This window comes from Lathyrus oleraceus, chromosome 7, assembly GCF_024323335.1.
Source record: "Lathyrus oleraceus cultivar Zhongwan6 chromosome 7, CAAS_Psat_ZW6_1.0, whole genome shotgun sequence".
Taxonomy (NCBI): domain Eukaryota; kingdom Viridiplantae; phylum Streptophyta; class Magnoliopsida; order Fabales; family Fabaceae; genus Lathyrus; species Lathyrus oleraceus.
The window spans coordinates 672,076-697,932 of NC_066585.1; the positions used below are offsets into that span (position 1 = coordinate 672,076).

The window sequence follows — 25,857 nt, forward strand, 5'->3', positions numbered from 1 at the left end:
GATTTTGTTTCTGGTTTACCGAGGACAATTAAGAATTTTGAAGCTATTTGGGTGATTGTTGACAGATTGACAAAATCGGCTCATTTCATCCCGATCAGAATGGATTATCCGTTAGAGAGATTGGCTGAGTTATATATTGAGAAAATTGTAAGTTTGCATGGTATTCCGTCGAGTATTGTTTCGGACAGAGATCCTAGATTTACATCGAAGTTCTGGGAAGGTTTGCAGAGGGCTTTGGGAACTAAGCTGAGATTGAGTTCTGCATATCATCCGCAGACTGATGGTCAGACTGAGAGGACGATTCAGTCACTGGAGGATCTTTTGAGGGCTTGTGTTTTGGAAAAAGAAGGTGCTTGGGATTGTTATTTACCTTTGATTGAGTTTACCTACAACAATAGTTTTCATTCGAGCATTGGTATGACACCGTTTGAAGCTTTGTATGGTAGGAGATGTCGGACACCTTTATGTTGGTATGAGTCCGGTGAGAGTGCTGTGGTTGGACCAGAGATTGTTCAACAAACTACGGAAAAGATTAAGATGATTCAGGAGAAGATGAGGATTGCTCAGAGTCGTCAGAAGAGTTATCACGACAAGAGGAGGAAGTCACTTGAGTTTCAAGAGGGAGACCATGTGTTTCTTCGTGTTACTCCGATAACTGGGGTTGGTCGAGCTTTGAAGTCGAAGAAGTTGACACCTCGATTTATTGGTCCTTATCAGATTTTGGAGAGGATAGGGGAGGTAGCCTATCGTATCGCTTTACCGCCGTCACTTGCGAGTTTGCATGAGGTTTTTCATGTGTCTCAGTTGAGGAGGTACATTCCTGATCCGTCACATGTAGTCCAAGTAGATGATGTACAGGTGAGAGATAACCTGACTGTTGAAACATCACCTATGAGGATCGAGGATCGAGAGTTGAAGCAGTTGCGGGGTAAAGAGATTGTTTTGGTAAAGGTAGCTTGGGGAGGACCAGCAGGTGGCAATGTGACTTGGGAACTTGAGAGTCAGATGAAGGAGTCTTATCCTGAGTTATTCACTTGAGGTATGTTTTCGAGGACGAAAACTCTTTTAGTGGGGGAGAGTTGTAACACCCCGATAAAAATAAGATAATTATTTAAATTAAGTTAATAGTATATTTATTAATTTAATTAAATAATTGGATTATTATTATTGGATTATTATTATTATTATTATTATTGGAATAAAAGTTGGAATTAGAAAAGGTCCCATTTGGTGAAAAGAGGTTTTCACGTGAAAACAGAAAAACGACTCAAAAGTGGAAAAGGGAAAAGGACAAAGAGCCAGAGAACAAGGGTTGAAGAGAGGAAGAGCTCGAAGCTAAAGGATTGCCGGATTAACTCAGGTAAGGGGGGTTTATCATCGTTTAATGGGTATTATGGGATAACATGTAATGGGTAGTGATAAACCATTGATTTGACTCTGATTAGAATGATGTAAGCTGAAATTGTGAAATATTGGATGAACGAAATTTGGATCATAATTGAAGGAAATTCGTAGGAATTAGATATAATAATGTTAGAGTTTGTGAAATTGAATAGGGTATGAATTGTGTTAGATGATATGACCGAATACTGTATAAAATTGGACTGTGGAAGGTGGAATTGGAGAGATCTCGTAGCAGAGAAAACCATAGCAGATCTGGAAATCTGGTTTCTGGTCATACGCGTATGGCACTAGGCAATACGCGTATGAGATGGTCTGGTACGCGTATGGCACTAGGCAATATGCGTATGGATGAGGAAGATGATGTTTTGAACGTGGTTTGGCCTCTGTTGGTACGCGTATGGAGAAGTGGTACGCGTAGCATACGCGTATGAGATGGGGTTACGCGTATGGGATTTGGTCAGGAGATGGGCCATACGCGTATGGGACTAGGCAATACGCGTATGGGCAGATTTGTGATTTTTCTGGGCTATTGTTGTGCAGTTTTTGGTTGTTCAGCTGCGTAATGTAATTTAGCTGATGTATGATATAGTAGGGATCATTTCCCGTTGTTTTGAGCAGTGTAGGTATTAGTAGAGTGTGCTAATACTGTGATTATTAATTGGCATGACGTGATATGATTTTGTGATAATATGCTGATGATGTATGATTGTATGCATAATGCTGTGAATGTATGTATTATGTGGAATGGACTGTTTTATGGCTTAGAGTGTGAGCATATGTCCATTGTGGATTGTTGTTAATGTTGTATGCTAGGTGAGTTAGCGTGCATATTATGGCCTTTATGGTGGTAGCTAATTCCCATGGTGAGGAATTAGTGAGTGAATTATTGTGGATTGTTGTTGATGTTTGCATGCTAGGTGATTAGCGTGCATAGCATAGCCCTTGGGGTGGTAGCTAATTCCCATGGTGAGGAATTAGTGAGTGAGTCACTAGGTCTCAGATGAGTGGGACTAGTGAGCTTGGTAGCCGTATCTGGATTTGATCGGTGAGGTTGAACTATATGTTCACGAATAGTCGGTACCGCATGCATGGAGTCTCATTGCATAATGTATGTATGTATGGCGTATAATATGAATGGATGTATTCCAATATTATACGTGTTGTTTTGGTGATTGTGTTGAGTATGATTTTGGAGTTGATATTGTCGTTACTGATTGTGTGATCTGATTAGGGTGATTGAATGTGTTAACTTACTTAACATTACATGATAATTTATAATGCTTATTATATCGATTGAGGAACTCACCCTTACAACTATGTTTCAGGTAACGGGCAGTGATTGAGTAGAAGCTAGTCCTTGGAGTCTAGTGTAGTTCCTTAGTGGGTCATGCTCTGGTAGATGTAACATCGGGACGGGATGTTTTACTTGTTTTTCATTGATGATTGTTGAACAAGTTTACATGTAATGTGTTACATGTTTAGCATTGTTGTTAGACTTTATCCGCTGCGAATTATGCAAATGTTTTATTTTGATTAAATAAATGAGCATGACAGGATATTTTGGAAAACAGTGTGAAGTGTCAAGTGTGACACCCTTTAATTGCATATCTACTCTAATTTATGTTTTGATGTTTTAAATTAAATTTGGGGTATTTTAGAAGGGTGTTACAAGTTCCTCGATGAAAAGATGAACCGTCCAGTGATAGTTAGCGCTACCTTGAGCCATGAGGAAACGAACCAACTTTTAGACGTTTTACGAAGACACCCCTCAGCCTTAGGATATAATATCTCTGACCTAAAAGGTATAAGCCCATCCGTATGCATGCATCGAATTTCGCTAGAAGAAGATTCAAAACCCTCTAAGGAGTATCAGAGAAGAATAAACCCTATAATGAGTGATGTTGTTAAGAAGGAAGTTCTTAAGTTACTTGAGGCAGGTATAATCTATCAGATCTCGGATAGTAAGTGGGTGAGCCCTGTGCATGTAGTACCTAAAAAGGGAGGCATCATAGTCGTGCAAAACGATAAAGGCGAACATGTAGCGAAACGTTTAGAAGGAGGATGGCGGATGTGTATAGATTATAGAAAATTAAATAAAGCAATTAGGAAGGACCATTTCCCTTTACCATTTATAGACCAAATGTTGGAGCGTCTAGCCAGACACTCTTACTTCTGTTATCTAGATGGATACTCTGGATTCTTCCAAATACCTATTCACCCCGAAGATTAAGAAAAAACTACCTTTACATGCCCTTATGGAACTTTTGCCTACAGACGAATGCCATTCGGCCTCTGTAACGCTCCAGCTACTTTCCAACGCTGCATGATGTCAATCTTTGCAGATTACCTAGATGGTATCATGGAAGTGTTTATGGATGATTTCTCGGTTTGCGGATTCGATTTTCACAATTGTCTCGCTAACCTTGAGAAAATCCTGGAGAGATGCGTGAAAGTTAACCTCGTGCTAAACTGGGAAAAATGTCATTTCATGGTGACCGAAGGAATAGTTTTAGGACATATAGTTTCCGAAAAAGGCATAGAGGTAGATAAAGCCAAAATAGAAGTTATAGAAAACCTAAAACCCCCAAAAACCGTCAGAGAAGTTCGAAGCTTTCTTGGACACGCTGGATTCTACCGGCGTTTTATTAAGGACTTATCTAAAATAACAAAACCTTTAATCGGACTTTTAATGAAAGATGCTGAATTCATTTTTGACGAAAAATGTAATGACGCATTTAATCTTTTAAAGCAAGCATTAGTATCGGCACCCATTATGAAACCACCTGATTGGTCTGAACCTTTTGAGATAATGTGCGATGCTAGTGATTATGCAGTTGGAGCCGTTCTAGGACAAAGGAAAGATAACAAATTACATGCTATTTATTATGCCAGTAGAACCCTAGATGCTGCCCAACTTAACTACGCAACAACTGAAAAAGAATTACTCGCTGTAGTTTTCGCTATAGACAAATTTAGATCTTATCTAGTAGGAGCAAAAATTATAGTTTACACCGATCATGCTGCCATTCGTTACCTATTAAGTAAAAAAGATGCCAAGCCCAGGTTACTCCGATGGATTCTATTACTACAAGAGTTTGATTTAGACATAAGAGATAAAAAAGGCACTGAAAATGTAGTGGTCGATCACCTTTCTAGGCTAGAACATCTAAAACCAGAACTAATACCCATAAATGATGATTTTGACTATGATAGACTGATAGCCAGAGTAGAAACCATTGAAGATAATAACCTAGATCCTTATGAGCACCCTCAAAATTCCTTAGCAATAAGTAACGTACCCTAGTATGCAGATTTCGTTAATTACCTAGCTGTTGATATAGTACCCCCTGATCTTGATTACCACCGCAAGAAGAAATTCTTCCACTGAGAAACTTCTATTGGGACGAACCGTTCCTTTTCAAAAGGGGTAAAGATGGCATTTTTCGCCGTTGCGTTCCAGAAGAAGAGGTAAATAATATTATCGAGGATTGTCATTCTGCACCTTATGATGGACATGCGAGCACCTCTAAGACATACGCCAAGATTCTTCAAGCTGGCCTATTCTGGCCTACCATGTGGCGTGATGTCTATGCTTACATTGTCAAATGTGATAGATGCCAACGCACTGGAAACATTTCAAGACGTGATGAAATGCCTCTAAGAAACATTCAGGAAGTAGAACTCTTTGACGTATGAGGTATAGATTTCATGGGACCTTTTCCACCATCCTTAGGAAACAGGTATATCTTAGTAGCCGTAGACTATGTGTCTAAGTGGATTGAAGCTATAGCCGCACCCACAAACGACACTAGGGTAGTAATCAAATTATTTAAAAACTATATATTCCCTAGATTTGGAACACCACGTTTAGTCATAAGCGATGGAGGATCACACTTTATATCGAGAATATTTGACAAACTTTTAAGAAAATATGGAGTTAAACACATAGTAGCAACACCTTACCATCCACAAACTAGTGGCCAAGTAGAAGTATCTAATAGTGAGATAAAACAAATCCTAGAGAAAACTGTTTCTATTTCTAGGAGAGACTGGTCTCAGAAGCTTCAAGAAGCATTATGGGCCTATAGAACCGCTTTCAAAACCCCTATAGGAACTACTCCTTACCAACTAGTATATGGAAAATCCTGTCACTTACCGTTCGAGTTAGAGCATAAAGCCTATTGGGCCATTAAAACTTTGAATTTAGACCACCTAGCCGCTGGAGAAAAGCGTACCCTAGACATTCATAAATTAGAAGAACTTAGGCAATCGGCCTACGAGAATGCAAAAATATATAAAGAGAGGACAAAAGCCTATCACGACAAAAGAATAGTAAAGAAAAACTTCAATCTAGGCGATTCTATTCTCCTTTTCAACAGTAGGTTACGACTCTTCCCTGGAAAGCTACGTTCAAGATGGACTAGTCCTTTCGAAGTATCCAAGATTCTGAGATCCGGAGCCGTAGAAATCAAGAACAAAACCTGTAGTCCATTCACTGTAAATGGACAAAGACTGAAGCTCTACGAAGGAGTAGACATTCCAGCATACTACTCAAGCCACACCCTGATTGATCCACCAATTCCTACTATTACAGGTGTATAAATTCTAATCGTCAAGCTAATGACGTTAAACAAGCGCTGCGTGGGAGGTGTAACACCTCAAAATTTGCCCTCCTCTCTTGGGACTAGCTTAGCATATTGCATTTCATTTTTAGGTCATTAGGCATTGCATTTTGCATATCATATGGCTACATTGAGTAAGTCATCCTCCTAGGTCTTGATCAGAAGATAAAGAGGTTAAGATGCAAGCTGAGGGTTTCATGAATTGATCATTGACCATCTGAGGATGTGTGATTCAAATTAGAGTTTCATGGTTCCTCAAGGAGATTGAGCATCATCTTGGTTGAAATGGTACATCATCATCATCATGGTTTTGTCATCACCAGGAGATTCATTGTTCATGATCAGATACCTTGAGATTAGGGTTTTGACCACTGGTCAACCCTAATCATCTGCATGGTGCCATTCAGGGCTTGTCAAGGAGATGGGGTTTTCAATGGATATGGGGATCATCATATGATTATATTGAGCTTATGGAAGCTAGGGTTTCATCATTGAGCCATGGCATCAGGAGTTTGAGGCTCAAGTTCATCAGTCAAGCTGAAATTCATCTATCAGTCAGAAAAGTCAACTGTGGTCAACTGTGCCTGAATTGATGGATTTGGAGGTGGGAGAGGGTTAGAGACACTTCATTCATGTCCAAACAAGTTTCATTTGACATTTCAAAGATCAAGAATGAAGAAAATAAAGTCAAATGAAAACTTTCCAAAAATAGAAAGTGACTTGTAATTGAAAATTGCCAAAAATGGAAAGTTTTTCTCCTCAAAATTACATGTCCAAAAATGCTTCAAATGAAATTTTGTTCAACATGAAGGTTGTAGATCTTGCTCTCACCTTTCCAAAAAGTCCAAGAACATGAATTTCTCATTTGTGGTTGGCAAGTTATGGATTGATCATTGTCCAAAAAAGTTGAATTTCAAAGTTGCATAACTTTTGATTCACAAGGCCAAATGGAGTGAGGTTTTTTTGAGCAAAATTCTTTTGATGTCCTCTATCCAAAACAAGCATTACATTTCATGGAAACTCATCACACAAAAAGTCCATTTTTCAAGTGAACCAATTTTGAATTTGGAGGGAAAAAGTGCATTTTGAGAAATAAGCCTTGTTTTCACATGATTCCACTTGCAATAGCTCACAAATACCATTTGAAACTTGCTGCAACAAAAAAATTCTACTGTTACATTGGGTTTGCATAAGTGAGGGTGGATTGGCTAATTACCATTTAGCATAAAAGTGCATTTTCACTAATCACTCACATTTGGCTAAACTTGATTAACAAAATGGATTAGTGCATCATATAAATGGTTAATCATAACTGTTTTTGAGATTAACATTCATTCATCTCAGATCTAGATCCAAAATTGCACAATTCTCTCAACTTTTCATCTTCACTTTTTTGCAATTTCTTCACAAGCCTAGCCAAGATCTTCATTGTTTCATCATCTACAATCATTGTTGAAGCTAATTGAAGCAGGGAATCATCACTATCAAGCCAAATCGTGGACTGTTAAAGTGAGGTGCAACAATGGCAAATGGAGATTTCATCAAGATCGTGCGTAATTGAGCAACAAACCTTGTTCCATTCATCTATCCAAGCATCATAGAAGTTCTGTTTTCACATTTCAAGGCTTAAAACGCGCGATTCAACACCTGTGCTTCAAAGAAGGTCAGATTTCGACCTTAATAATTCATGAAATTGTTTGATGCTTTAGATAGATCTCTTAGAGTAGGTAAATCTGCACTTTGAACCACTGATTTTCATTAAGAATTGGTCAAGTTATGATGATTTGAATTTTGATGCATGAACATGTTTTGGATCGATCCGGTTAAATTAGGATGAATTAGGCTTAATGAATGTGATATTGTTGATGTACGTTGTGAGACCTTTCCATTGATATAAGGTTTGTGTGATTTGGTGAAAATTTGTTCATGAGTGATGAATGATGAAGAACATGTGAAGAACATTTGAAAAATTTCCAGAAATGGCACTTTGATCCAGTTTTCGTGTACTGTGCATGGCGTGAGGTGTTTGCGCGCACTCCTGTTTGAAAAAATCCCTCCCTTCGATTCCGTGCTGAAGCATTCCAACTTTGGCCTTTTGCATTTTTCCTCACATATGTTATCTTGTTCACATGTTTGTTTCATTGTTTTTTTCATTTTTTTTAACATTTGAAAAAATCATAACTCACAAACCATTAATCCAAATTGACTGAAATTTTTTTCACCAAGATCCTTGTAACCTCTACTATTTTTAAGTGGTTTTTGTGGAAATTGTGCACGCGTGGTTTTTGGAATGGCCTAGGGTTTGTTTAGGTGTGTTCTTTCTTGCACATTGCTTGGTATTTTGATCATGAAATGATGATGCTTAATTGGAAACTCCTGAAATTTTGTATGCATATTCTAGACACCTTAAGGAGAATTTTGATATGTGGTTTGTGATTTTTGAGTTTCTGGATTGAGAGATATGACCTGATCTTTGGAGGTGTGACAATTAGTGTCACACCATTTCTTGTGCAACTTCATGATTTTTGTTACCATACCATATGAACTTAAAATGAGCTGAAATTTTGCATGTTGATATTTCTGGATATTAAGCTCACATGTGAATGTTTGTGGAATTTTTGAGTGCATTTCCTATTTGTTTGGTAATTTCCTTTCTGTTTGACCAAATGTGGACTTTTTGTGAGTCATGTTTTTAATTGTTTTGTGAAATTCTTGATATGTATTGGATGGACTTGAAATTTGGCATGTGTATTATAGACATCTTGAAGTTTTCCATGGTTTTGGTTTCACTCATTTATCATGTTTGGTTTCTGTTTTATGATTGCTTGAAGTGGATACATGATTTGGTGCCTTGTATGAGCTTGTTTGAACATTCCTTGACTTTATGAATTTAATTGACTTGCTTCCCTTTATCCAAATGGCCTGAAATTTGGTGTGTAGACCATGTTGTTAATGCTGTTTAGCCATGAATTGTCTGGGAATTTATTGAATTGTTTGTGAGTTGATTTGAATTGGATCTTTCTGTTTGGTCCTTTGAGGTTCTAAATTGCATGCTTTGCACTATTTTTTTCATGAAATGATAATGGTTGATGATATGAACATGAGACCAATTGGATTTGATTCTTATTTGATTAATCTTGATTTTGGATAAGTTTCATGTTCTGTTTTGACTTATTGATCCTATTTTGACCCTAGTCTTGTACTAGTGGTTTGTGTTCTCACATTTGAGCTTTGTTTCAGGTCAAAGAGCACAATTGCTTATACTTGATGATGTGCACTCAATTGGGATTGGTTTATTGCTTGTTTATAACTAACCATGAGTTTGTTTTGTAGGCATTGAGACTTATGCTTAGGCCTTGTGGCTTGCACCTTTGTGCATTGATGCTTGTTATCTGTTTGTGCTGTGGACTTGTAATTTTCTGTTTGACTTTTGCTTGTCTGGTATACTGATTATGTTGGATTGATTTCAGGTACCTTAGTTGCTATAGTTCATTTTGAACTTGCTTGTACTGCTGCTTGGTTCTATAAACCAATTGAGGTAAAATCACTAACTCCATGTAGTCTGGAAGACCTGGCCTGTTACTTGGCCAGGCACCTGTCTGAAGTCCTCCTTAAGAGGCGATGTTTGTGCTTGTTTATTTTTGTCCCCAAGCAGGAAAAGACCTTTGTTAAGGCAATTGGCAGACACAAGAGGTGTGTAGTCCACCTCCTGCTAATCTGTTGAGTCGTCCCTTGGCTCACATTACATGTTGATGCCTTGTGGATCCTAACCCAAGATCCATGTATAGTTGTACAGTTGAGTCAGTGTCATAAGTGTAGAAGGGTTCCCACTTTCTGGACCCACACTTCCTTTGTCTGAAGCTCTCCCTGGCCAGGGATAAGAGTTGTGAGGCACACCCCTCACTCCCATTTCATCTGCTTCACCCTGACTCTCAATGTCAGGGTTAAGAGCTAACATCACCCTGATACAGTTGACTTGCTTTGGCAGTCTAACCCTTGTTTGAGCCACCACTGTCTGTATATAGTGTGTGCTATTTGTGATTGTTTGCTTTGATTGCTTTGCCTGTTTAGGATTAGCTTGCTGCCAGTGCAAGTTAGGATAGAAACCATAACTTAGGGATGATATGCATGATAACATCTAGGCTCGAGTCCAGCTCCCTAGTAGTGTGTCTCCCTTTGTATCTGGTTAGGTTAGAATTTCTTTCCCGTTCAGGGGAACTACGTTGCCCTGATCCTCATACCAGATGAGGTACGTAGGCAGGAGGTCGCACGAGATCTCTCCGGGCACCCTTTTTCTTTTTGTGTGTGTTTGCTTGACAGTTGCTAGGCTCGAGTTCCCGACTCCTTAGTAACTTGTTGCTTGCTTCTTCTTGTGTGTGTAGGAGATGGATGTAAGCCCAGCCATTGGCATTCCGTATCCTCTTGTTGTGTGCTTGGAGTCCGGTATAAGTCCATAAAGTGACATCTGGTTTCCAGTGTGGGTTTGTTTGGTTCGGAAGCTGATGTAAGTCCAGCGATTGGCGTTCGGGTTCCATGTTTGCCTTTTTGCGTGTGTTTTATTTCGGCGTGCGTGAGCCGAACTACGGCAGCTCTGATTCTCGTTCCAGACGAGATACGTAGGCATAAGATGCGATATCCTAGCGAGCCCTCTCCCCTTTTCTCCCACCTGTGTTGTCTTCAGTGTGTGTGTGTGATGTTTGTTTTAGCAACCTTTTTCTATCTTTTGAGCGTGGATCCCGTCGAGTACGACAGATGCGTAGGGGTGCTAATACCTTCCCTTCGCATAACCGAATCCCGATTCCATTCTCTTTGGTCGCGAGACCATGCTTTTCCCAGGTTTACTTCGAGCGTTTCCTTTCCCTCTTTTGGGATAAATAACACACGGTGGCAGCTCTGTGTTGTTTTGTTTTAGCCTGCCGGTTGTTTTTCGCGGATGCGATAGGAGGCAACCCATGCTTTTTCTTTCATTTTACCTTTTCGCATTTATTTATTTTTATTTTTATTTTATTTTATCATATTTTGCATCGAGACTAAAAATTTGAATGGTTTGTATTTTCAGGATCACTTTCTTAACGTTTACAGGATGCAGGGTTTCAATGACATGCATGTGGCCTATAGAGATAATGCTTAGAAAGAGCGCTACATTGCTTTGTATCAGCTCCCTATGGCACCCACACGTTACCCTGATCAGCACTATATGGAGGCACTGGGTATCGAGCCGAGTATCCGATTCCTTAGCCACCAGCTCCACTGGGACGAATTTGCTGATGACTTGAGTAACACGTATAGGAACCTGACTTTGGAGTTCCTGAGTTCATTCGACTATGACCCATACTCTGGACCAGATGGGTATGCTGCTTTCAGACTTTTCGGAGTTGAGTACTCCTTCAGCCAGAAAGAGTTCGTCGACCTGTTGGGTTTCCAGACCACTCTTGATGCTATCCCGGAGACACCTATGGGATATTTTCTGGGTAAGGAGGTGGAGAAGTTTTGGAGTGATATATCAGGTGGCGGAAGCCAAGATTCATCTATGCAGCTATCTTATGTCATACATAACCCAGCCTTCAGATATTTTCAGATGATATTAGCACATTCCTTCATGGGAAGACCAGATGCAGAGACACTACTGAGTGAAGAGGAGATCTTCCTATTATTTTGTGCATCCCAGTCTCGTCCAGTAGCATGTGGGAACTTTTTATTATACAGTCTCAGCGGTATCTCCAGATCCACCGAAGGAGTCATCCATGTGGGTGGAATCATCACACAGATTGTTGTCGCTTTAGGTCTGTCTCGCAAACTGTCACATCTTCGGATCTACTGTGGATACACTACCATGGACATCAATTTCTGTTTGACCAGAGGATTGATGAGGAGAGCCTCTTTCCACCCATGTCAGTTCCGATTGCTAGTCGACAGTGAGGCCATCCATTATTTCACACTGCCAGAGCCTATGATGACCAGTGTGCATGATCCAACGAATTGGAGTTATGCTCTAGAGGGTCAGGGAGAGACCGTCGAGGCACCGAGATCACCACCCGCTGCTGAATACACGCCTACACCACCATCTCCTAGAATCACTATTTTCTCTAATAATCATTCATTGCAGACACCCGACATACGCACCCAGATTGCTGAGTGCCGTAGAGAGATTGCAGAGCTTAGATAGGAAGTGGCGGACCTAACTTTCCAGATGGGAGTGTCTGATCTCACCCATGCTACTGAAGCCAATTGTCTATATCAGGAGATCGCAGAGCTCAGGCAGGAGATAGCCGTGCTCCGTGGATCCACTCAGGCAGACGACACCCCTACTACCTGATCTCACCATTTCATTTCATTTTATTTCTCTTTTATATATTTATCATATTTGCATAATCTATTTTATATTATCGCATTTAGAATATTATATAAACCACTACTATACATTAGTATTTCTATTTTTATCTATATATGTTTTATATTTATTTTATTTGCATTTTAATTTTTCAGTTATTTATTTATTTATATTTAATTTCTGTTTTTGTTTTTGTTTCAGTTTCATTTTTTTTATTTTCGTTTTTACTTTTATAAAATTATGCAAGTCAAGGAAACTAGGAGAATCACAAGACAAATGCTATCCAGACCCCTCAAAGCCAAAAGACAAGAGAAGCCCAAACCAAAGGACCAAAATCCGGCCCAGCCAAATTTTGCCTTGTGCCGCCCGCCATAGGACTTGTGGCGCCCGCCACAGCGTCTGTAAATGGTCGGGGCAGACCCCTTTTCTTCACCATTTTTGCAACTTACAACCTCCCAAACCCATTTTTTCACCTTGGAAAAAAGTCCTTGAACCCACAAAAAGCTCATACTTTCCTAACCACCATACCACACAAATCATTAATCCACTTCCCATTTTCGATTTCATCCGTCGGATTTTGTAAAAATCCAACCTTTTCACCAACCACTTCATCTTCTTCAAGAGCATTCAAATGGAGTTTAACGGATTTATTCTTCGAGGAGGGAAACCGGGGGAAAGACAAAGATAAATTATTGAACGGTTGCAAAATCGGGAAATCCTCCCGACAAGGTATGTTGACGAAAACTGTCTCTACGCTTTAGGTATCTATCATAGCATTTTCCATTTATTAGATAACTTAGGTTTGCATAATTTCTTTACCATCAAAGAACAACCCTATGAGCGGTTGACAATTGAATTTCTGAGTTCCTTAATCTATATTGTCAACCCTAACACTGCTAGCACAGTTGGTACTGTCAAATTTAGAATGTTCGCTGTTGAATACGAGTTCAGTACCGACGAACTAGCCAGCTTGTTAGGGATCCCTCATGGGGAAGGTGCTATTTGTGAGGCCCCTTTGGATTCCGAATGGTCTGTTGAGGTATTTTCCTTCTGGGAGCGTTTATCAAACACTTCCATAAACTCTTTTGAAGGAGTTCTTGCCTCAACTATCCATAACCCGGCCATCAGAGTTTTTAGATATCTGTTGGCATGCACTATTTTTGGCCGGGAGAATCCAAATAAGGTTAACACTAGAGAGCTTCTATATTTGCAAGGAAGCCTCACAAATAGGCGAATTAATTCGGTTCCGTTCATGCTTGCCCATATGATTTTAACTTTGAATAAAGCGGGACCGATTTCTTTTGGTGGATTGATTACGTCTATTGCTCGGGCACTTAACCTGAACAATGAGTTGGCTACCCTAGACCCCTTACCTCCTCGCACAATTAACCTAAAATTTCTGAGAGACATGAAATTGTGCCGTTCAAGGAGAGAAGGAGGTTATACACTTATAGTTCATGGTGTAGCCATCCCATCTATTGTCCTACCTTGCACTAGACGTACAGATATACGAGATGAGAGGAATTGGACCTACGATTTAGACGCTCCACCTGTTTTGGGTCCTCTTCCTCTTAACATTCCTGATGAGGCGGGACCAGACACTGATGATGAATATGATCGGAGAGAGACAGATCTCCCGTACCCCATGTGTCCCCCCATCATCCTTCACCACCACACACCGCACCATCTTCTTCTTCTGCAGGTACCACTCCTGGCTTCTATATTACATAGGAGATGTGGCGTGACCACATGGCTAGAGAGCAAAGGCGAGATGACCTCCTCTCTACCATCCAGCAACAAATGGCGGACAACATGAGCTTTATGCAAGAATCACATCGGAGGACAGACAGGTCCTACGACACTGTTCTACCGTCCCTGCAAGTGATTACAAATACGCAAGCCCGTCAATAACAATACAACTAGCGACACATGGCACTCATCGAAGCTACTCAAGGTTCCATTTTAGGTAACCTTCGAGAGGTGCGGACCGCTCAGGATGCTCTGCAGGCGAGGATGGATCAGAGAGACCGTCGTCGTACCCGATCCCGTCGTCCACCTCAGGATGGCGAGGGCACTAGTGGTCAACAATAGGTTGCCAGGTAACTCTTCCCTTATCTTATTTCGAAACATTGAGGACAATGTTCGATTTAAGTGTGGGAGGAGCATTTATCGTTTTCCTTTTATTTCCAGTTTTTATTTGCTGTTTTTAGATAGTTTATTTCCTTTTCGTTGTTTATTTTGCTTTTTAGTATAATGCATGAGTCTGACGAGTCACCAAATATAGTAGATCTTTAGTACAACCCTACCTCCCCATACCTTTAGCCCCACCAATTTTTTTTTGCAAAAGAAAATAGTCTTATTCCAAAAGTTTTCAAGTTTTAAGGACATGTTTTGAGTAAGGATGCGGTGACTTGGGAGAACTTTGCGAAACATCAGTATCTGTTTTAGCACCATAAACTTCGTAAATATAGGAATCATTCCCGAAACCCCATATACCATGGCCTTAATCATCATTTCCGTATAAGTTCTTAGTAGTTTATCTCAGCAGTCAGCTCCGGCCTACGCATCCTCTACGTAGGGGACCGATGCAAATAAGTGAATGATCCAGAAAAAAAAAAAAAGCAAAAAGGAAACTCCGGTATAGGTGACCCTCACAAAGTCATTTAAACAAAAGAATTGTAAAAATTTGCTAGAAAAAGAAAAAGAAAAAGAAAAACTTTCCCACTGTTAGTTGGTTCAGAGGTATCTGGCACTGAACTCGGTAGGGCGGATTACGATCCGATCCCCCACAACTACAGTTGGGTCCGATAAAAGGGTTTACACATATTTATGTGCCAGAAATCCCATGCTCAGATCATAATCACTAACAGGCCGCTCTACTACGGAGCATGTACGGATAACGGGCTTAATGTGATTGCGCCTGAATGAAAAGGACACAAAAAGAGATGAAGAGGCAGGCCTAGGTGTTGTGGGATAATATGGGTTGGTTAATATAGGAATGAAGTTTATGTCCGTATTTGCGGATTAGTGTCATCATGATACCCTTAGTTCACTCAGTTAGTACCTATCACTGCATCCCGACTTGAACTTAGAATTTTTACCTGAAGCACTCGTTTACACCAGTTTTTCTTTCACGAGCTTTATAATGTTTTGCTTGAGGACAAGCAAAGTGTGGGAGAGTTTGATAACACTGAAATTTACGTATTTTCGACTCCGATTTCACATGCATTCTAGTTGTTTTATTGTCATTTTGTTGTGTTATTTCTATGTTTTCCTTTGTTTTCAGGTTTTTACTTTAATCGGAGCCCCGATCGAGAAAAGGAGTGAAAAAGGGCTAAAAATCCTAAAATTCAGCATTTTGTTCTTGTGGCCTACCCTATGGCTGGCGCCATAGACCCTGCCATGACGTGTCAAATTCAACTTCCATCAGCTCCCACATTTTCCCACTACTTCCATTAAGGCGCCCCATATTGTGCTTGTGGCGGGCGCCGTGGCCTTGTGGCGGGCGCCACAAGAGGAAAAACGGTTTCCTCCTATTTTCAAGTTGAAGGGCATCCAAGTCATTTCCATCTTTTTACTTGCTTATAAATAGAAACGCGAATTCACTTTTACAATGATCCAAACTTAGAACAGAGGCAAACTCAGAAGCAACTTTGTTTCACTTAGGCATATATTCAGTATTTTATAGTGGTAATCGCTTCGCATTGGAGTGTTACCACAATTGTGTAATCAAGTCTGTGATAGAGTCTGTAATCGAGTTTGGAGCACTTTGGGAGGAAGTTAATCCTGCTGCCATTTTCATTTCCGCATTGCAATTTACTCAGCCCTCCGATTGGAGCAGGTTTTTATTACTTGTCTTTATCTTATTTATTTCCCGCACTCGCTTTACTTTTATTTTTTTCCTCGCACTCGCTTTAAATTATTTATTTCCTCGCACTCGCTTTACTTTTATTTATTTCCTCGCACTCGCTTTACTTTTATTTATTTCCTCGCACTCGCTTTACTTTTATTTATTTCCTCGCACTCGTTTTACTTTATTTATTTCCTCGCACTCGCTTTAAATTATTTATTTCCTCGCACTCGCTTTAAATTATTTATTTCCTCGCACTCGCACTACTTTTATTTACTTTCCGCACTCGCACTACTTTTATTTATTTCAATGCACTTTTACTTTACCATGTCTAGCTAAATTTATAAGGTTAGAATGTAAGGATCGTAATTGAACCGATAATCCGTACAATTGTTCGTAGAAACACTTAAGGGCTATTTCAACTTTCAACTTAAGTTTTCCCGCACTTCAATTCCGTTGGGTAAGATAGAAAGCCGTCCAACGTCTATTTAAACTTAATTGTTTTTAACTATTTCAAAAACAGCGAAAGCGCTTTGTTTAGTTCATTAGGAGTTTTTAACATTAAGAAGAAAAGAGATTTTAAAACTATTTTCGGACGCGTTTATAAGTTTAGAGTCTGGTTCGTAAGAACCTCTTTTGGTTAAGAAATCCAGGTTATAATACTTTTTAACTTAGTCAAGATACTATATTTCTTAAAAATAGGTTTACTACTCTAACGCAATGCGCGCCTTTTTATAAGTGACAATAAGAGGGTTCGATTAGGGAGTACAACTCGGTTCTGAATACGCGAAAGCGACAGTTCCCGTTAAATTAGTTCTTTTCAAAGTAGGAAACATTGCCCATAAGTAATTCTACTAGCAAGTACTTGGATTATCAATTAATTATGTGAATTACATTCGACCCTGTCTTTATTAATTAATCTTTATTTAACACTTTAATTTTCAGTGCACACTCTGAAAACACCTATTTCAATTACCTTTGATAAACACCATAACAATAGATAACGATAGCTTGACACTTGGTCTCTGTGGATTCGATAATCTTTTATATTACTCTGACGCGTTCGTATACTTGCGAAAATCCCGCATCATTGATGCGGATGTGTCGACTTCTGGAGCTCATATATCTCCACCTCTTTTCTGTAGGAGACGAATGTCACCTAGTGACGTATCACTACCTTTATCCCGTAGGCGACATGTTTCACCTGCTCAGGCAGTAGAGGTACCCGAGTCATCGAAGGTACCTCAGTTACTAGAGGCACCAATACCAGCCTAAGCATTGGAGGGACCTCAGGCTGATGAGATAACAAGGATATTTGGAGGAGACCCGTTAGAGTTGTCACTAGTGCCTTTTTACTCGGACCATACTGCTAGACATATCTAAGATGGAGAAGTAAAATTAGTTGAATTCATTACGTTTAAATTACATGTTTCCGACGATGATTTATTTTTCTACATGACCATGATCCGCTGAAATTCATTAACCATGAACGGAAAATTACTACCCTGCATCAGCCTACCGACGAGTGGTTTCATATTGCTTTACACCTATTTGGGATGAAATACTTATGTAAGACCGTTTAAAACAAACCGTTCAATGAGGGATGCGTGGAGTGTGTTTTGAAATATTTTGGAGATACATATCCAGATTCGTGTTTACAACATATGTCAGTGTGGCTCAATGGAATGCATGGGTGTATTTTGAAATATTTCGGAGATGCATCTTCGGATCAACTATAACATTTTGACTTAAGACAATGATGTGTTCGAAGATGCATCTCTAAAATCCGAAGGATATTTTGGATTTTCCATAGGGTATTTTTACATTCTCTAGAATTGGACAAAAAACCCCAAAATTTGTCATTTTGTTGTTTTTCTTCCTTTTTTTTAATAAAACATTTAGGACCTATTTGATTTGGTTTTGTAAAATTGTGTTTTTAAAATTTAAATATAAAATATAATAGTCTAATGCTTTAGAATTGTTTTTGAAAACTAATTTCTATTTTCTATTCAGAAGTTTAAAAAACTAAAATACATCTTAGAAATTTTGATTTTTAATTTTAAAAATTGTGAAGAAAAACAAGAAAAAGTGATATGTTTTTTATTAATGATAAATTTATAATATTATATAATTTTAAAATAAATTTAAAAATAAATTTATAAACATGTTTTCTTTTATTTATTTTTTCAAAATTATTTCATAAAATAATTTTTAAAAATTAAAAACTTTCATTCAAACACATTTTACTATTCAAAATTCCAATTCTAATATAACTGATGTGATATGCTAACAATATCATACAACGCCTTAATTCAATGATATACTAATAATTTATATCATATTATATCTAAATTAATCTTTAATTGGTTATTATGTAGTTTAACTTTTTGATGGAACTTAAAAGTTTTAATCTAGAATTTTGATGGAACTTAAGATCTACGGTTTATGATATGATACATAGAAAATTATGATTAGGTAGCTTTAGATGATACTAACAGAAGCCACATAACATATTCAATTGTATACTCAAATGAGGTCAGTCGTGATCCTAAAGAATGTACTTCCAACAATATTAAAGTCCCAATTTTTTTCAAAAACCGTGTGTAAAAAGTGAAGTTAATTTTAATTGAATTGTCAATTTTTTTAGGGGTTCTATTTTATCGTAAATTAGTTGTAACATATGTGTATAAATATTCTTTTTATTATAACTTAATAATAAAATATAGATCTTATGTTATAAGTCGTCTTACACTGAAAATGACCATACTAATTAGCATACAATATTATGTGAATGACATTTATGGTTATAATTGTTGACAACATTCCTTTCAACAACATAACTTTTTAGGTCAAAACCAAAATACAAATATTTGAAAAGATTTTCACAATAAAGTGTCAAGAAGTCAGGAGGATGAAAAAAAATCAAGTTATTTATGGATATTCTTTCTTTTAACATAAGAGAGTGTGGTAGTTCATTTAAGCAGAAAAATTCTTTCTAAATTGATTAGAAAGGAAGACTTTGACATTTGTTTAATTCGAGAGATAAAAGTTTAAAAGTTTGATGATAATTAGTTGTTGCTTTATGGGAGAATAAGGATGTAGACCGGACGTTTGAAGGGTCGAACGGTAATTCAGGGGGTTTGTTTATTATGTTGAAGAAATGTTTATTTGATTTTTCTTTTAATTTTTATGGAGAAGGTTACATTGGTATTAATGCGGGATGGAAATGAGGTTTTTTTTTTTGTGGTGAATGTGTATTCTTCTTGTGTAAGTCTTTTGAAGAGAAATTTATGAAAATAGTTGTTGAATTGTAAAAAGAAATTTCTACGGGGAAAGTGGTGTGTATGAGGGGATTTTAATGTTATAAAGAAAGAGGGGGATAAGAATGGTACAAGCTCGATTGTTAATAAAGGTGAGATGATGGAGTTTAATGAGTTCATTGAGGGGTTGGAGTTGGTTGAGATCTTCTGGTAGTTGGGAATAAACTCATCTGGTTCAATCTAAGTGGGAAGACGGTGGGTAGATTAGATAGATTTTTGTTATCCGATGAGTTGATTGAAGAGTGGAATGTTGCTAGCTAAATGGTGGGGAATATGGACTTTCTGTTCATTGTCCTATTTGGATCAAAGGCAACGTTACAAATTGGGGTCTTAAACCTTTCATGTTCTTTAATTGTTGGATTCAACACTCTGAGTTCTTGCCTTTTGTGGAGAAAGTTTGGAATTCTTCTATTTTTTTTGAGTAGTGTTATGTTTATTTTCAAAGAGAAATTAAAGTTTCTTAAAGGAAAGTTGAGAAGTTGGAATAAAGAGGTTTTTGGTATTCTTGACCTTGGGGTGGATATGGCGATAAAGGAGTTGAATGCTTTGGATTTTGAAGTTGCTAATGATGACTTGTTAGATGGGAGTGTTGTAGCTCATAAAAGGTCTTTAGTTACTAATAAATTGTGGCAATTTAGTTTGAATAAAAAGAACATGCTTAAACAAAAGGCTAGATAAAAATGGTTAGCCGAAGGGAATTGTAATTCAAAGTTTTTTCATATGGTGATGAAACAGAGATTTCGAAGAAATAGCTTATTGGGCCTTAATTCGACTAATGAGTGAGTTGATAAGGTGGAAGATGTGAAAAGTGAAGTGAAGAATCATTTCGAGGCGAGGTTTTGTGAACCATATTATTTTAGACCTTACTTATTTGATATCTCCTTTCATGCATAGGAAGATGTTGGTAGAGTTGTGTTGAAAAACCCTTTTGATATAAAGGAGTTGAAGGATGTTATTTGGGATTGAGTTGGGGATAAAAGTCCCGGACCAAATGATTTTAATATGGGTTTTTATAAAGCTTGTTGGGATATTATGAAGACGTAGCTGTTTGAACTAGTGAAATAGTTCTTTTGGTCCTCTCATATGTCCAAAGCTTTAACGACATCGTTTCTTGCTTTAATTTTCAAAATTGACAATCCTTGAAGTCTTAATGAGTTTAGGCCAATTTGTTTGGTAGGAAGTGTGTATAGGATTCCCCCCCCCCCCCAAGATTCTTGCTTTTAGATTGAAAATTAGTGATTCCTAAGTTGATTTCGAGAAGCCAAACCACGTTTCTTGCTAATAGGCAATTGATGAATGGGGTTTTGGATTTGAGTGAGATTGTATATGTCGCCAAAAGGAATAAAAGGAGTTATATGTTGGTTAAAGTCAACTTTGAAAAGTCTTATGATTGTGTTTCTTAGGATTCCCTTAGGAACATGATTGTGTTTCTAGAGGGTTACATCAAAGAAATCCTCTTTCTGCCTTTCTTTTAGTTTTTGATTGCAGAGGGCTTAGCAAGATTAATGCAAAAAACGGTATTGTTTGGAGACTTGGAGGTTTCCATCTTTATGATCGTGTTCACCTTGATTTGTTTCAATTTGTAGATGATACTATTTTGATTGAAGAGGGATCTTGGAATAATATTTGGAGTATTAAAGTGGTGCTTGGGGGTTTTGAATTGGTATCGAGTCTTCAGGTGAATTTATCGAAGAGCTAGTTGTTTAGTCTTAATGTAGAGCCAGACTTTCTTCAAGCAGGGACTTCATTTCTGTCTTATGGTATTAGTGTCGTTCCTTTTGTGTTTCTTGGTATTCCAATTGGAATTAATCCGAGAAGGAAAGAGTGTTGGAATCCTATTATTGTGAAAATTAGAAGAAGATTGGCGGTTTGACATAATAGGTTTTTATCAATTGGAGGTAAGATGGTTCTTATAAATTTAATCTTATCCAATTTGCCATATTTTTCTTCTCTTTCTATAAGGCGTCGAAGGTGGTAATTAATGAAATCATTAGGATTCAAAGAAACATTTTGTCAGGTGGAAGAGAAGATTCAAAAAATATAAGTCGGGGGTTGGGAGAGAATTTGTCTCTCTAAGGAAGAAGGGGGTCCATGTGTCGAACATTGTGGTTTATTTAATTTGGCTTTGTCGAGCAAATGGAAGTGGTAGATCATAAATGATGATAACTCTTTATGGGCCGAGCTTTTATATAGTAGGTATGGAGATGTGAAAAGTGCGGTGTTGGACGATTCAATTGTGTATAGGAGGAATAAAGTTTTTTTATGGTTGAGAGATTTGTGTACTATTGGTGAATATGTAGGTTTTTCTTCTAATTTGAATTGGTTTTCTTCATCTATTTCTTGCAACCTTGGAAATGGTTATTCTTTAGATTTTTGGAGACATCGTTGGTTTAGTTCCACCCCTCTAGAAAGGCAGTTTCCTTTTTTGTTTAGTCTCTTTGTCCAAGATAATTATAGAGTTTGTGATATGGGGGAGTGGATTAATGAGTCTTGGAGGTGAAATTTAGGCTTAAATTGAGTGGTTTTGGAGAAAGATATTGGGATGTTAGTCGAAGATGGTGTGGAACCTTCTATTTAAAACATTTATTGTTTTGTTTGGTGGAGGCATAAAGATGACTTTTCAGTGAAAGATTGTTATAGTAGGATTTTGGAAGATTTTTCTACTCTATTGTCCTTGTATGCTTTGAAGGTGAAAACGTTATCATAGTTGTGGAAGACAAAGGTTCCTAGCAAAATTCTCATCTTTGGATGACGCTTAATAATTAACAAGCTTCCTACAAGGATCGATTTAGCTAGACGCGGGATCATCCAATGAGGCTCGTAATTTGGTGTGTCCTTTGTGGTTTTCTGGAGAAGGAAGACGACGTGGACCATTTATTTTGTTCTTGTTTGTTTACTAATCTTATTTTGTCTAATTTTTGTGGGTGACTAGGTGTGGAGGTTGTCTTTCCTTCGGATTTGGCGGTATCTCAGTTTGATGCCTTGAATATGGCTTTGGCCGTGAAGTTTAAGTCCAAGATTTGTTTGTTTTTAGTCTTGTTTTTGGTTGGGTGATTTGATCTTGTCGAAACTCGGTGCTCTTTGAGGAGGGCATTTTTAGTAAGATGGATGTGTTGGAAATGATTAAGTGTTTAGCTTATGATTGATTTAATATTTTCTTAAGTAAAGAGAATTTAAGATTCAATTGGTGTATTAATCCCCGTCGGTGTTGGATATAGTTGGTCTTTTAGTGCATTGTTTTCTTATTGTTGTTGTGTTAGTGATTTTTGTTAGTGTCTTGTTGATTGACCATAGAAGGATAAACACCGGTTATACTTCTTTTTAATTCCATATTAAGAGTAAAATAGAAAAAAATAAATAATTATTTTAAAAATAATACTATTAATTTTATTGATACGTGTAAAAATAGTAAAAAAAAAAACGCAATGGAGTAAGTTTAGCGAAAATTTATAAATGGGTATATGTTATACAGGTGTCACCTAATCTAGCGCGTTAAGATTTGGTATTTAAATAAATCGAGCGAATTGATGAAGCGACGACACGATACCTTTGCCCGTTACTGGTTGCGTTTTATTCACGCGTTTTCTTCTTCTTCCATTTATTACCCTCTCTTTCTCTGCATCTTGATTTGAATTGAATCAGAAAATGTCTACCCTTGTTCTACCACCTGTTCCTCCTTCCCCCAAAGACGATGCCACGGAACTTCACCGTGCTTTCAAAGGTCCGCAATTTGTATTCCATTTCTGTTTTCTTTGTTTTCCTATCATCAATTCTCTTTATGCATTCATTTCTTTTTTAATAGGTTTTGGATGTGATACTGGCGCTGTTATCAATATACTTGCTCATAGAGACGCTGCTCAGCGCGCCTATCTCCAACAAGAATACCGAGCCATCTATTATGAGGATCTTATCAAACGATTATCTTCCGAGCTTTCTGGCAAATTGGAAAATGCTGTTCTTCTTTGGATGCATGACCCTGCCGGACGCGATGCTGTTATCATCAGGCAGTCTCTAACCGTCACCAAAATTCTTGATGCTGCCACTGAAGTTATTTGTTCCAGAACTCCAGCCCAGCTTCAATATTTAAGGCAGATTTACCATGCTAAATTCGGCGATTTTATTGATCATGATATTGAAAGGAATACCTCCGGGGATCATAAAAAGGTCTTTCTTCTTTCCTACCAAATCATACACCATGTCATTAGTTAGCCCCTTTCTCTTGTTTATTTTTCCTTTTCATTAAGCTCTCCAGATTTTACTTGCATATCTAAACACACCACGCCACGAAGGCCCCGAGACTAATAGAGACATGGCTGAGAACGATGCGGTGGCTCTCTATAGAGCAGGTGAGAAGAAACTCGGAACGGATGAGAAAATTTTTGTGCTAATATTCAGTGGACACAGCGCCGCACAGTTGGCTGCCATAAATCAGTGTTACAATACCAAGTATGGACATTCGTTGAAAAAGGTATTCTACACCCTTTTTTATTTTTCCTTATCTAGCTATTTTTCTTGCACTTATCCAAGCTGAATTTATTTATACCAGGCAATAAAGAATGAAACATCCGGGCATTTTGCTCATGCACTTTCGACAATAGTCCAATGTGCCGAGAATCCTGCTAGGTATTTCGCAAAGGTATCATTCGTTCCCTTCACTTGAATATAGACAAAAACAATTTGCATACTCTTGTAAGAATAAGATACCTGGTTGTGAAACATAAGTTGCTTATGTTAAACTAGTTTTGTGGAGTATTTATTTTCCCTCTCAAACACCAGTATGCTTACTAGGCAAGGAAAAACCAGCTTGCTTTGAAACTAGTATTCTTAATTTGTTTCTGTGATTTCCCCTGTGAGTTGCTGGAAAGATCTGTTAGTAATGGTAGCACTAAATTATGTGGTAGTTGGTTATGTTTAAGCATGGAGAGATTCTAATAAAATGAAGGAGATAAGCATGTCTTAATGTATGCAGGTCCTACGTAAGTCAATGAAAGGGTTGGGGACGGATGACACAAAGCTTATCAGGGTGATTGTTACAAGGTGTGAGATTGATCTACATTATATCAAAGCTGAATATTTAAAGAAATACAAGAAGACACTAAATGATGCAGTTCACTCCGAAACATCCGGTCAATACAGGACTTTTCTTCTCACACTTTTAGGTTCAAACCAGTAGTCCTCAAAATACATGTTTTCTGTGGAATAATTTCAACTATGATGTTGAATATAGGATACTTCCAATCTTTTTTTTCTTCATATTGTAAATTAAGCAGTGTTTGGTGAATTTATTTGCTTCTAAGTTGCATCATAACGCACAAATTGCCGGGCATTTTGTATATTTGTATGTACCTATGGATGGGTATGTATTAAGTATGTATGTATGTAAGTGTTGGATATTTATTTTTGTTTCCCTTGCCAAACATTGGTAATTTGATTTCTCTTGCATTTTTTTCTTTTTTAATTTATAGTGCAAGATAGTTTGTTTTCTTTATTGAGGACTATTCTCGACTAATTTTATTCGAAAAAGGTTTTAAAAGAATATGAGAGTGTTGTTTTATAAGTGTTTTTCAAAATGTTATGTCTTGTAATGTGACGCATCGCGCGAAAAACCGGCGGGAAAAGAAAGAACAACAGAGCCGCCACCGTGCGTTATTTATCCCAAAAGAGGGAAAGGAAACGCTCAGAGTAAACCTGGGAAAGAACATGGTCTCGCGACCAAAGAGTATGGGTTCGGGAGTCGGTTATGCGAAGGGAAGGTATTAGCACCCCTACGCATCCGTAGTACTCTACGGGATCCACGCACACTAGAAGGGAAATTGGTTGCTAAACACTGCTTAAATACTCACACACACTGGCTGAAAGAGACACAAGAAACTGACTGAAACTGACTCGGCAGGATATCGCACCCTGGGCCTACTTAGTCTATCAGACATAGACATCAGAGTCCAAGTAGTTCGGACTGGGGAAACGACACATGCTCGCTAGGATATCGCATCCTATGCATACGTATCTTCTCGGACGAGAGAAGAATCAGAGCATTCGTAGCTCGGCTGACACGCACACAGACAAACAAGACACAGGCAAACGTGGAGCCCGAATGCCAATCACTGGACTTACATCAGCATCCAAACCAAACACACACAAGAAGGCAAACGTGGAGCCTGACTGCCAATCGCTGGACTTATGTCAGCATCCGAACCTAAACACACACACACTGGAACCCAAATGCCACTCGATGGACTTACATCAGCTTCCAAGCACACAACAACACAACAGGTCAATAGGGAGTCAGGGACTCGAGCCTATAACTGTCAAGCACACACTCAAGACGGA

At 38.1% G+C, this 25,857-nt stretch overlaps 1 protein-coding gene across 1 annotated transcript; it reads left to right on the forward strand.

Annotated features, from left to right (window-relative positions):
• The first annotated feature begins 23,047 nt into the window (after positions 1-23,047).
• On the forward strand, positions 23,048-24,928 carry LOC127107992 (annexin D5). The gene is made up of 5 exons (XM_051045361.1): positions 23,048-23,248; positions 23,330-23,691; positions 23,780-23,995; positions 24,074-24,163; positions 24,497-24,928. Exons 1-5 carry the CDS (start codon positions 23,173-23,175, stop codon positions 24,698-24,700), a joined length of 948 nt encoding a protein of 315 aa, XP_050901318.1. The 5' UTR covers positions 23,048-23,172; the 3' UTR covers positions 24,701-24,928.
• Positions 24,929-25,857: the final 929 nt, after the last annotated feature.